The sequence below is a fragment of the Salmo salar genome, chromosome ssa22 (genome assembly GCF_905237065.1).
Source record: "Salmo salar chromosome ssa22, Ssal_v3.1, whole genome shotgun sequence".
NCBI classification, from domain to species: Eukaryota; Metazoa; Chordata; class Actinopteri; order Salmoniformes; family Salmonidae; genus Salmo; species Salmo salar.
Window position 1 is genome coordinate 34267194 of NC_059463.1, and position 12938 is coordinate 34280131.

The window sequence follows — 12938 nt, forward strand, 5'->3', positions numbered from 1 at the left end:
GCGTCAGTGGAGGCTGCTGAAAGGAGGACGGCTTCATAATAATGGCTGGAATGGAGTCATTGGAATGGTATTAACCACATGGAAACCACGTATTTGATGTGATTTGATACCATTCCATTGACTCCATTCCAACCATTATTATAAGCCGTCATCTCCTCAGCAGCCTCCACTGGTGTGCGTGTGTGTATGTGCTTGTCTGCAGTTGTTTTAGTTGATGTCTGAAAAGACATGTTACCGATCCGTTTTAAGGAATGCTGAGCATACACCTTGTCAACTGTGGGAGGTTCTCCCGCTCTTTTACATCCCTCCCTACCTACCGGTCTCTCGCTCCCTCCCCCTCTCTCACTTTCTCTCTCTCAGGATCTGCCCTTCTCCCTCCTGCTCTTTCATTTGCTCTGACTCCCTCCCATTGCTCTTCAATTGTTTTTGAGATACAAAGATCACAATTTTGCTCCCAATTATTCAATCGATTTAAAACTTTTCATCCACCAAAGTCTCTCTCACTCTCTATGTATGGTTGCATGAGTACAGCAGTACAGCACTTGGCCAGCTGCTGCCATGTCTGACTTTCTCTGTAATTCATTTCCTGTTGTTGGGCTTTGCACTACAATCGAATGAACCTGCCTTATAATCAATGAGTTTGCTCTTTTGCTTCCTCTCTACATGCCTCTGTCTTTCCTTAATGGAAGACTACACACTGCAGCAGCAATGTTTCACTGTTCCTTTTTCTCCAGTAATGACCAATATTCCCATATGACCATTGATGAGGTTTCCTATGTCCTGAGTCTCTATCTGCATCGCCTCCCTTCACACACACACAAGAAAGCACGCACACACAAGCACACACTTGTACAGACACACACCAAAGCTATCTTATCTGACCCAAAATCTAGGACACAGTCACCATGTAATGTACAGACCTCATGTTTCCTGTATTAGTACCTCCTTCCAGCAGACGTGTACAAAGCAGCGGCCATTTCAAAGACATGAGTGTGTCTTGCAACTCACCTACAGCTGCAGCACTGGCCACACAGGTCAGACCAGGTAGGTAATGACAGTGTGAAATGTGGCAGGAAACACATGGTGGCATTAGAGGCAACATGCTCTCAGTATGTTGACATTCTCCCCCTGCATATCTAACCTCAACAGTCAAGCTTAAAGTTCATGAAAGTCTGAAAGTTAGAACAAAGAAATCAGAAATCATTCATAAAGTGTTCATGTGTTACAACAGCATCGTAAGCCATTGGTAAGAAAATTCCATGCTTGTAGGGAGACATTGTGTTATTTTGTCATACACAGATGACTCCATATTTGTACATGATCACACAGCTGCTGTTTGGAATGTTAAAATGCGGTCTCAGACTTTTAATGGCTAATCACAATAATGGAGAGTAGAGAGAGAGCCCCAAGTTAAATAATTTCCAACCACCACAGGGACTTCAGACCCTCTGAGTAAATGAAGATCCTCTCCATAAGGCCTTTGAGAGGAGTTGACACAATACCAATGATCCTGGTCCCTACTACAGCTGTCCAACCATGCTCGGCTTGGGGAGAAGTAAGAGGCCTGAACTCCGTTTATTTGAAGTCATGTGTCTATGCTGTTTGAATTTAGGGTTGAGCAAAATATTAATAAAATTGTATTTTAAAACAGTAATATGTGTCAATATGTTTATGAAAGTTATCGCACAAAAATGTCACTTCTGTGATTATTTTGGCAGACGACCAGAGTAGTTAGTCTAACTGGTATGCCTAATGACAAAGTTCTAACCTCTTGGCCTTGTCCAGTGTACACCTTCTCAGATAGCTGTGAATAGCCTGGTGGTTTGGGCTTTAGTCCCTTTATTTTAATTGAACTACTATTGTCTCTTTGTGGGGCATCTCACACTGACATTACTGCTGAGCCAAAGGCCAGGAAAAAAATATATTTGCCCATATCATTGCATGATATACTAAGAGGGTTATCAAAGACTCCACAAAAGGCAATTCAAACACTCCCACAAAATCATTCTCTATTGGTTTCCAAAAGTAGACAATGCAACTGTTACGCTCCACTAAATATCTTGTTTTCAAAGTTCAGGCCTACCCCCCCATTCTGTCACCTCAGCTGCCTACAGCCTGTAAAGAGGATAGGAAATGCGGTTGTAGCGTGTTTTAAACATGTTCACGTCACTCACAAAGGGCATTAATGACACCGGCATGAATGTAATATGCTGCACTTTTCTTTTATAGCTCTACATCATCCTGCGCACACTATGATCAATGACATGCACTAACATCCTCATTAAATATAACCAGTGCTTAAAATGTTAAGTCAATCAAGAACAGTCATTCTATTGAAGGGGATCAAGACTCATTGTGTTGTCCCACATTTCTATACACTAGTACTTTCAGTTCTACTGACTATATTTGCATAGTTTATGAGATAAGTCACCAACACTCAGCCTCATTCAGGGCAAGCTGCGATATCCAACACAGCAGAGCACTCATAGCAAGTGCTGTATTTTGTATTATGAGACATTACTTATTGTAAGCAGGTCAATAAACCACAAACACATTCACAAACATTTAAAATGGACTTTTATTGCTTAAAGGAGAGAGCAAAATGTAAAAGTCAAGGTTACAAAGGGACAGCAAAAAAATGGTTTTAGAAGGAATGTTGAGGAAAAAGGTTCAATGTGTTGACAGGCTGAAAATTCCTGATCCTAATACTTTAGTATTCTTCTCCCTCATCCTCTCCCTCCACGCTATCTGCTCCCACCTCTTCATAATCTTTCTCCAGGGCAGCCATGTCCTCCCTGGCCTCAGAGAACTCTCCCTCCTCCATACCCTCACCTACGTACCAGTGCACAAAAGCACGCTTGGCGTACATCAGGTCAAACTTGTGGTCAAGACGGGCCCAGGCCTCTGCCACTGCAGTGGTGTTGCTAAGCATGCACACTGCCCTCTGGACCTTGGCCAGATCTCCACCAGGTACCACAGTTGGGGGCTGGTAGTTGATACCAACCTTGAAACCAGTTGGGCACCAGTCTACAAACTGGATGGAGCGTTTTGTTTTGATGGTGGCAATGGCAGCATTGACATCTTTGGGCACAACGTCACCACGGTACAGCAGACAGCAGGCCATGTACTTGCCGTGACGTGGGTCACATTTCACCATCTGATTACATGGCTCAAAACAGGCGTTTGTGATCTCTGAAACAGTCAGCTGCTCATGGTAAGCCTTCTCTGCCGAGATCACAGGGGCATAGGTGGCCAGGGGGAAGTGGATACGGGGGTAGGGCACCAAGTTGGTCTGGAACTCTGTCAGATCAACATTGAGGGCACCATCGAATCGGAGGGAAGCAGTGATGGAGGACACAATCTGACTGATCAACCTGTTAAGATTAGTGTAGGAGGGACGCTCAATATCAAGGTTCCTACGGCAGATGTCATAGATGGCCTCATTGTCTACCATGAAAGCACAATCAGAGTGCTCCAGGGTGGTGTGGGTTGTCAGGATGGCGTTGTAGGGCTCAACAACGGCTGTGGACACCTGAGGAGCTGGATAGATGGAGAACTCAAGTTTGGATTTCTTGCCGTAGTCAACAGACAAGCGCTCCATCAACAGGGAGGTGAAACCAGAACCGGTGCCACCTCCGAAGCTGTGGAAGACCAGGAAGCCCTGGAGGCCAGTGCACTGGTCAGCCTGGAGAGAGAGGGAGGAGGGAAGATTTTACATTTTAGGTAATTATTGAAGACAATAAGTATGCAGGATGTACAATAAGACTACTAAAAAGGTTCTTGGAGATTCTCACCAGTTTGCGGATCCTGTCCAGAACCAAGTCAATAATCTCTTTGCCGATGGTGTAATGCCCACGGGCATAGTTGTTGGCTGCATCCTCCTTCCCAGTGATCAGCTGCTCAGGGTGGAAGAGCTGGCGGTAAGTTCCAGAACGCACCTCATCTGGAGAAAGAGATATAGATATATTAGCTTTTCCCAAGACTAAAGAGATAGATCAAGGGTATTCAGCCGGGAGTCAGTGGCCCCCTATGGGTCTGTGAAGAAACTGCAGTAGGTCCACAAAAATATATGAATTCATTTAATTGTTTTTATGAATATTGCTAGCAACAGAATAAACAGATTTTGAATTACATAACTACAGTAAAATAGAATCTCTTCTTTCTAATGATTTCAACTTTATTCCTCAATTCCTAATATTGAGTAAATTCCACCCATAGGAGCGAATTACACACTGAAGTATGCGACATAGGCTTTGAAAAAGCACCCACGAGTACAAGTCGCAGCAAGTGCCGCTGGTAAGCTTTCTTGACCGAATACATCTTTGCAAACACAAAAATGTCTTAGTCTATTAGCTAGAAAGGTAACTACAATGTTAGAGTTTAGTTTACACTTCCAATTATAATGTGGGGGAGGTCAATTAATAAAGACAACCTACCAAATCATTAATTTTAAAATTCTCCTTGCCATAATCATTCACCTGACAAGACATTAATTTTTTTTAATTGCTAACATTTTATGCGGTCGGCGATTCGCTTGGGTGGGCGTCCCTAGGCAAGAAAAGGTTTAAGACCACTGAGCTAGACCAATGTTAAGTCATTATTTCAAGACAAATTGATCTTACCGATGACAGTGGGCTCCAGATCTACAAACACAGCCCTGGGGACGTGCTTGCCAGCTCCAGTCTCACTGAAGAAGGTGTTGAAGGAGTCGTCTCCTCCTCCGATGGTCTTGTCACTGGGCATCTTGCCATCGGGCTGGATCCCATGCTCAAGACAGTACAGCTCCCAGCATGCATTGCCGATCTGGACGCCAGCCTGGCCCACGTGGACGGAGATACACTCACGCTGTGGGAAAAAGTACAATCATGTCAAATTGAGTGCTCAGATATTGGGATTTTCCTACAGAAGCGTTTCAGTTAATAAAAAGAGAAACACCTTTTCATGAATTCACCATTTTGACTGTGGGCCAATGTGCATCTGTGTTTTCAAGTTATGCATAGCTTTGGCTCTAACACCAGCACACCCAGGTCACCTGACTCAGTGATTACATGCAGCTATGGGGGATAAAGGCCTGCTCCATGTTGGTGTCAGAGCAAGAACATGACCTGCAGGCAGTAGGTGTTGGAGTAGAGTAGCCTACTCACAGCCCTGAATCATTGAAGGGTTTAGCCTTGAGTGATAACAGGTCTTCTGAATTGAATCAAGATTTAGACAGAAATTTAAGGAGACACTTCCAGACCATTAGTGTATTTCATAGGCTACAACCACACATTTTGTAATAATGGATTTAAATATATACATTTGGCCTAATCAAACAACGACGAAGAATTTACTAATGATTTCAGTGTTATAGGCTATGGCAAAGTCCTTGCTCTGCGTGTCATGCTTTTAACATGAAGTCACCATTCGGTGCGCTTGACAATGGGTGCGATTATAGCTGTCGTCTGTGGTAGTCCCCGTTGCAAATGCAATTTAAAGTCATCATGTCAAAGATTAGCGATGTATAGGGAGCAGTATAAAATCCCTGATATGGCACAACTGTAACGATGTTATTTTCCGCGGGCAGAAAATAATATGAAATAAAAATAGCCGCAATAGAGATGCAGACCGAGGCAAATATGCCATTTGAAGTGGTACTGCCTTTTCCAACAAAACGAAATGTCGTCTCCCAAAATAAAATGTGCAATACAGGTATTTGGACTATAGGGGGGTTTACTATAGGCCTATAATCGGTTTAGAATCATAAAATAGGCTACGTCAGCCAGTACTTTCCTTTCTCTACACAACATGGGCAAACACCACGTGGTCTGATTTTCCCAGATTATTCTGGTATTGGACAAGAATGTTCAGAAACATGCCCGCCCTGGCATACGATTATTTTCGTACTGCTCATGACATTTCCCACCCCATCAACTTTCACGGGCGTTAGCCTATAAAATGCGAGATTGTGTAAATCACATGATTAAGTCAACTTAATTGTGAGAGATGATTTCTGATTTTACACTGTAGCCTAGCCTACAGTTATGATTGTGACCATGACCGCATTGACACAATGAAACCGCCCTGCTCCGTTGAGTTGGCCGCGTGCCACTTTCCGCAATGCAACAATGTAACAAAGTAAGAACCTATGTGGTCAAGGAGCGAGGGGACAGGAGGAAGAATAAGCGCCGCCCTACATAAGGAATAGGCCTCTGATGCTGTGGCGCAGTAGTAGAAATTAACGAAGACTTAAATCGACATATGTTAAAGGTCACTTTGATAGGCTAACACAAAGACAATAATATTATGGCATTTTCATGTCGGCTATATGTGTCAAATCGGATCATGTCTGATGATTGTCACTGAACTTCCTTTTTCCCCCAAAGATAAATCATACAAAAGAACGGTTTCTTAGATATATGCAAGTTTGATTAGTATGTCATAACCAACTCGTATTAAGCGATGATGACACCACATTTAAGGTAAATCACAATTCCAGTCATTTTCATATTCATACTTACCATGTCTAAGATGAGGTGTTTAAAAGAGCAGTAAAGATAAAATAAGAAACCGTAGATTTACGACCAACTCTCACAGAGGGACCTTAAGGAGTCTAATGTGAGAAGTTTAAGCAATGTGTCAGGGTGGGGCTTTTTATACTGCTTATGACGGTCCACCACATTTGGGCGGGCTTTGGACACAAATGTACCACCCATCTGGAAAAAAGAGGCGTTCTTGATCGTTCTATTGGACCATTTGAACATGTAGGCGTACGTGGATGCCGATGACACGAAAGAAGGAAACCGTTAGGTTTATAATGTAGGCTACAACCAAAGTTCAAGGCAGTTAGGATAAGCACATTCCCATAGCATGACAAAGAAGTCTACTGTCATACAGTCAAGAGCGATATTCCAAAACTATTTTAGATATAAAATAACTGAAAACGATAACAATGTTATCTTAAGACAATAGCCAACATATTTTTATGTCATCCTTAGATTTATTTATCTTATGTTTTTGCTTTAGATTTAATCATACTTTTTGAGATCTTTTTGTGGAACTGCTTTTGCTAATGGCTTAATAGGATATAGCCCAAGTAATTCTGCAGCTGAGAATCTTTCTATGGTGACTTTGTAGCCTGTAATTTGGAGGACACTGTTGTCATTTTACTGGTCTCAAGGAAACACTTACTTTGCCCTAGCTTCTTTGAGACAAGACACTTGGGATAGATGCTTATGTAAGACTCAAGACTTTGGGGAAAAGAAGGAATGAATATAGGCCTAGGCTATTTTAGGCACTTCTAATATTAGACTATTGGTTTGGTAGGCTATAAGAAAATGTTACCTGGTATGTCATGGAAAACTGGAGTAGGCTGTAGACTATAGGTTTTTTCCTCTATATTCAAAGATGTATAATACCTCAAACATTTAGTGCAATAGCTACAGTGGACACATTAGATACCAACGTTGATGGCAACATTAAAGTGGGTTTTACACCATCTTTCAGTCCAAAGATGAATAGATATGCCATTAACTCCACCACACACACACACACACACACCAGCCACTTTGCTGAGTCATTAAAGTGGGCTATTACACAGTGATTCATGAAGAAAAGAAGCAGAAGGCATGATATTTTGGCCGGGTTTGGCCGGTGTAAGCCGTCATTGTAAATAAGAATTTGTTCTTAACTGACTTGCCTAATTAAATAACAAAAATAATAATTATATTAGAAATGAAAATGTAACATGTTTTGTGCTACACCTGCTTACAAAAACTACTATCATGATCTCCATATATGGTCATAGAATGAATAGGCCTTGCCCTAAAAATGCTAGATTACATAAGGCATGGAAAAATGGATAGCATCACTGTTTTTGAAATATACGCCTAAAAAAAATGGACAGTGATCTGTCAGTAGAGTATTTCTGGTACAGTGTAGGCCTACTCATGAAACAGCAGATACTACAACCATGCCAAACCACAGGAGGGAGCCAGAGTTTTTGATTATGAATATATTGTTTATAAAGCCTTGCACCAGTCCAACTAGCTTAGCAAACTGCTAAGGATAAAAATTTGTCAAATTTCCTGCTAAGGTGAATATAACATTTCTAATGTCTCATCAGTATGAAAACGGAGCTTTGCCACATACTGCAAGCAAAATAAGTAGTTGGACATTACAAAGACAGACATGATTAGTCTAGATAAAAGTAATGTTAGCTAAATAAGTATTTTCCTTGGGTATATGAACTTACTGATATCAATTTACTCAGTGCTCACTTATCTGGATGTGATTTATAACATTGTTACAGGATGTAATAACAGAGCAACAGAATAACCTTCATTGATGATTTTATTGGGCTCTCGCCACAAATGCACAGATGAAGCAAGGACATCAGCCTTTGTGAGTGAGCACATTTTAAAATACTTGTGGGCTACACCTTACCATCCTGCTACTTCATGATGCTGGTTATTCAAGGCAGAATTATAGAAAAAAATTATTAAGTCATTGTAACGGTCTTCGTCGTCCTCAGATGAAGGGGAAGAGAAATCAGACCAAAATGCAGCGTGGTAAGTGTTCGTCATTTTTAATGATAAAACTGAACACTAAATCCGACAAGCCAAACAAACGCACAACCGACCAGTCCCATCAGGTGCAAAACACTAAACAGAAATTAACTACCCACTAACCCCAAAGGAAAACAGGTTGCCTAAGTATGACTCACAATCAGCGACAACGAAGTACAGCTGTCCCTGATTGAGAGCCACACCAGGTCAAAACAAAGAAACACAAAGCATAGAAAAAAGGACATAGAATGCCCACCCCAACTCACGCCCTGACCAACCAAAATAGAGACATAAAAGGATCTCTTAAGGTCAGCGCGTGACAGTCATTCTTAGCTCTGATTCACCTAGTAATGTGTGAATTTGGCATAGGAATTAAGAAATATTTAATACTCCTCTCCTTCCTCTCCCTCAATAGAGTCGATGCCCACCTCTTTATAATCTTTCTCCAGGGCAGCCATGTCCTCCCTGGCCTCAGAGAACTCTCCCTCCTCCATACCCTCACCTACGTACCAGTGCACAAAAGCACGCTTGGCATACATCAGAACAAACTTGTGGTCAAGACGGGCCCAGGCCTCTGCCACTGCAGTGGGGTTGCTAAGCATGCACACTGCCCTCTGAATCTTGGAAAGATCTCTACCAGGTACCACAGTTGGGGGCTGGTAGTTGATACCAACCTTGAAACCAGTTGGGCACCAGTCTACAAACTGGATGGAGCGTTTTGTTTTGATGGTGGCAATGGCAGCATTGACATCTTTGGGCACAACGTCGCCACGGTACAGCAGACAGCAGGCCATGTACTTGCCGTGACGTGGGTCACATTTCACCATCTGATTTGCTGGCTCAAAGCAAGCATTTGTGATCTCAGACACTGAGAGCTGCTCATGGTAAGCCCTCTCTGCCGAGATCACTGGGGCATAGGTGGCCAGGGGGAAGTGGATACGGGGGTAGGGCACCAAGTTGGTCTGGAACTCTGTCAGATCAACATTGAGGGCACCATCGAATCGGAGGGAAGCAGTGATGGAGGACACAATCTGACTGATCAACTGGTTAAGATTAGTGTAGGAGGGATGCTCAATATCAAGATTCCTACGGCAGATGTCATAGATGGCCTCATTGTCTACCATGAAAGCACAATCAGAGTGCTCCAGGGTGGTGTGGGTTGTCAGGATGGCGTTGTAGGGCTCAACAACGGCTGTGGACACCTGAGGAGCTGGATAGATGGAGAACTCAAGCTTGGACTTCTTGCCGTAGTCAACAGACAAGCGCTCCATCAACAGAGAGGTGAAACCAGAACCGGTGCCACCTCCGAAGCTGTGGAAGACCAGGAAGCCCTGGAGGCCAGTGCACTGGTCAGCCTGGAGAGAGAGGGAGGAGGGATGTTTCAGATCATTATGGTTGGATAACAACAATAAATATACAGGATGTACGATGAGGCATCACTAGAATTTCTTGGAGATTCTCACCAGTTTTGCAAAATCCTGTCCAGAACCATGTCAATGATCTCTTTGCTAATGGTGTAATGCCCACGGGCGTAGTTGTTGGCTGCATCCTCCTTCCTAGTGATCAGCTGCTCAGGGTGCAAGAGCTGGCGGTAAGTTCCTGTGCGCACCTCATCTGAAACAAAGAAAGATATGTTAGCTGAAGAAGTCAAGACTGAGATAGCACAGTGTCATCATCCTTTTTTCAAGACAAAGTGATCGTACCAATGACAGTGGCTCCAGATCTACAAACACAGCCCTGGGGACGTGCTTGCCAGCTCCAGTCTCACTGAAGAAGGTGTTGAAGGAGTCGTCTCCTCCTCCGATGGTCTTGTCACTGGGCATCTGTCCGTCCGGCTGGATCCCGTGCTCCAGACAGTAGAGCTCCCAGCATGCATTGCCAATCTGGACTCCAGCCTGACCTACTTGAACTGATATACACTCACGCTGGTTGAAAAAATAAATAAGTATATCAATCATTAAAAAAATAAATGACTTTCCAATTAATTTCCAAAATAATTTATAGGAAATCACAACCAGTCATAATGAGACCTTTAAAGTCTGAGTATGTTATTTTTGTCCGATTTCCTGGACAGAGATTCATTTTAGTCCTGGACTAAAAAGGTATTTCAATGGAGATTCTCCATTGACCACGTTTAGTAATCCAGGGCTAGGCTGGCTTAATCTGAGTCCAGGAAACTGGCCCTTGAAGTCAGAATGTGTTCTACACAGTCACTCTTAATATCATAGCCTAGCACCTAGGGCCATAACTGCTGATATCATAAAAAAATACATTTTTGAAATGCCAAGTCAGATTTGGTGCCATTCTGCACAGACAATCACATGCCGAGAGACAAACAATATATTTACAGTGTGCTAAAATGGTGTGGCAGATGTTAGCCTACCTCACTGAGTCTAAAATGAATAATTAAAGTAAGTGAAAATAATATTCTACACCATAATACATATTTACCTTAAATTCATTTATCTTACATTTTAGAATTGTTCTATAAAATACTATTTATCTGATAAATTACACATAGTAGCCTATTATAATTCTATTGCAACTGTATCCCTTCACATAGGCCTCAATTAACTGTTTGGATTTGGCCAAAACATGCTTTTGCTTTTGTATGACTGAATTCACACCCTTTCCAAATTCAGGAGGAGGAGGGAGGTGCTTTCTCATTGAATGAGCCAGGCAGCGACACACAGGCACGGTCCACTCCAGAATCGCGGACAAAATACAAAGCATGTTCGCAGATAATTACATTGTTTTTAGTTGTATTACTATATTAATTTAATTTGGAAGTCGAAATGAAACAGGTCTATGTAATACGCATTGTAGATCGAATATATCTCAATGAGAGTGAGATAAAGTGAATTGGTATTTACCAATTATTTAAATATGTGAATATGATTGCTTTAGTGACGAGGAAAAACATTCAGGGTTAGCATTATGTGCTGTAGTCTCTCAAGCCATTACAGAGGTCTAAATAGCAATAATGGACACACCCTTTATAGAGGGCCTTATGCTGGATGACGCTGGACATAGGCCTATGTGAGATAAATCACATTTAAAAAACTGGTGCTGAATGATCAAATCTACCCCCTTCAAAACACACACAGACTGCATGCGCTACATACACTCTATTTTGTAAGTCAATGAAGTATTTAGTCCCACATCTCCTTGAGCTTTGGGTGCTGAACTAAATTCTGTGCCAACAATACAGCCCTGTGCTAAAATGCCGAGTAGGCTATCTAGCCCCACATTCGACCTATATATTGCCTCTGTCATTAGATGTCATTCAAAAAACATGAGCTGGCGCACACCCTAAATAATAGTTTGTGTGGAGGTGCTGACTAACGGAAAATAAATTATAAACTATCAAAATAAAGAAAGTTGCACACTCCATGTATAAACTCCCAGCAATTTAATGGGTATTTACCAATGTTTCGGCATCACCCAGACCCTGAGGAAGGCACAGTGATGCCGAAACGTTGGTAAATACCCATTAAATTGCTGGGAGTTTATACATGGAGTGTGATATATTGGATGTCATTCAAACACATAGTCAATTAATTGAGATGGAGAGGATGCAAACCAGTATAAAATCTCACAAAAGACTTATTTTTCATTCATGACAATTTCACATATGCATATTTAAAATGCAATAGAGTATGGATTCGGCTGCACCAACCTCCTCCTTCTAACCCCCACCTCCCCCCTAGTCTGCCAGGCAGCCAGCCTCCGCCCCTCTTTGTTCAAGGTTTTGCAGCAGTGATGTCACTCCTCTGCAGTGGATCGAGTGACCGGTGATGTGTCACTGTGTTCAGTTACCAGCAAACACATGGCCCCTCAGCTGTCTTCCTTCTCCTCTCCCTGTCCCAGCTGTCTGTCACCTCTCTTCCTCTCCCTGTATCCGGAATACCCATTGACACACACACACACACACACACACACACACACACACACACACACACACACACACACACACACACGCACACACACACACACACGCACACGCACACGCACACGCACGCACACACACACACACGCACACATCATTTCAACAATATTGGTCTGAGGGCAAAGGGATTAAGGAGGAGATGGGGGCTGTCTTTGAAAGAGACAGCTGCATCAGATTGCCCTGACTGCCCCTCCCTGCCCGTCTGCCTGACTTGCATGCCATCCCAACTCAGCAATTACAGACAGATGGACCACTTACACTTTCCTCCCCTTTAGGATTGTCCAAAACATAGATGAAACCCCGTAAAAAAAAAAGATCAAGATGTCGAACATGAATAAATAAATAGCCTAACTGCTCTTGTATGTTAGCAGGTGCATGCCAATCTTATTTATCGTCAGGAAGTATGCTGTTATGAGCAAACAAATAAATAAATAAATATTTTA

The 12938-nt window shown here is 42.5% G+C and overlaps 1 protein-coding gene and 1 pseudogene across 1 annotated transcript; both read right to left on the reverse strand.

The window, feature by feature from the left end:
• Positions 1–2560: 2560 nt before the first annotated feature.
• Positions 2561–6640, reverse strand: LOC100380681 (tubulin alpha-1C chain). The gene is made up of 4 exons (XM_014167249.2): positions 6501–6640; positions 4623–4845; positions 3795–3943; positions 2561–3685 (listed from the first exon to the last, which is right to left on the reverse strand). Exons 1-4 carry the CDS (start codon positions 6501–6503, stop codon positions 2711–2713), a joined length of 1350 nt encoding a protein of 449 aa, XP_014022724.1. The 5' UTR covers positions 6504–6640; the 3' UTR covers positions 2561–2710.
• Positions 6641–8542: 1902 nt separating this feature from the next.
• On the reverse strand, positions 8543–10397 carry LOC106583280 (tubulin alpha-1B chain-like; annotated as a pseudogene).
• Positions 10398–12938: the final 2541 nt, after the last annotated feature.

What these genes read in the sequence shown, in the direction of transcription:
- LOC100380681 (XM_014167249.2), bottom strand. An exon ending in TCTGGAGCCCACTGTCATCG is followed by an intron (nt 3,944 to 4,622) that starts GTAAGATCAATT and finishes CTCTTTCTCCAG; the next exon opens with ATGAGGTGCGTTCTGGAACT. An exon ending in TGGACAGGATCCGCAAACTG is followed by an intron (nt 3,686 to 3,794) that starts GTGAGAATCTCC and finishes CTCTCTCTCCAG; the next exon opens with GCTGACCAGTGCACTGGCCT.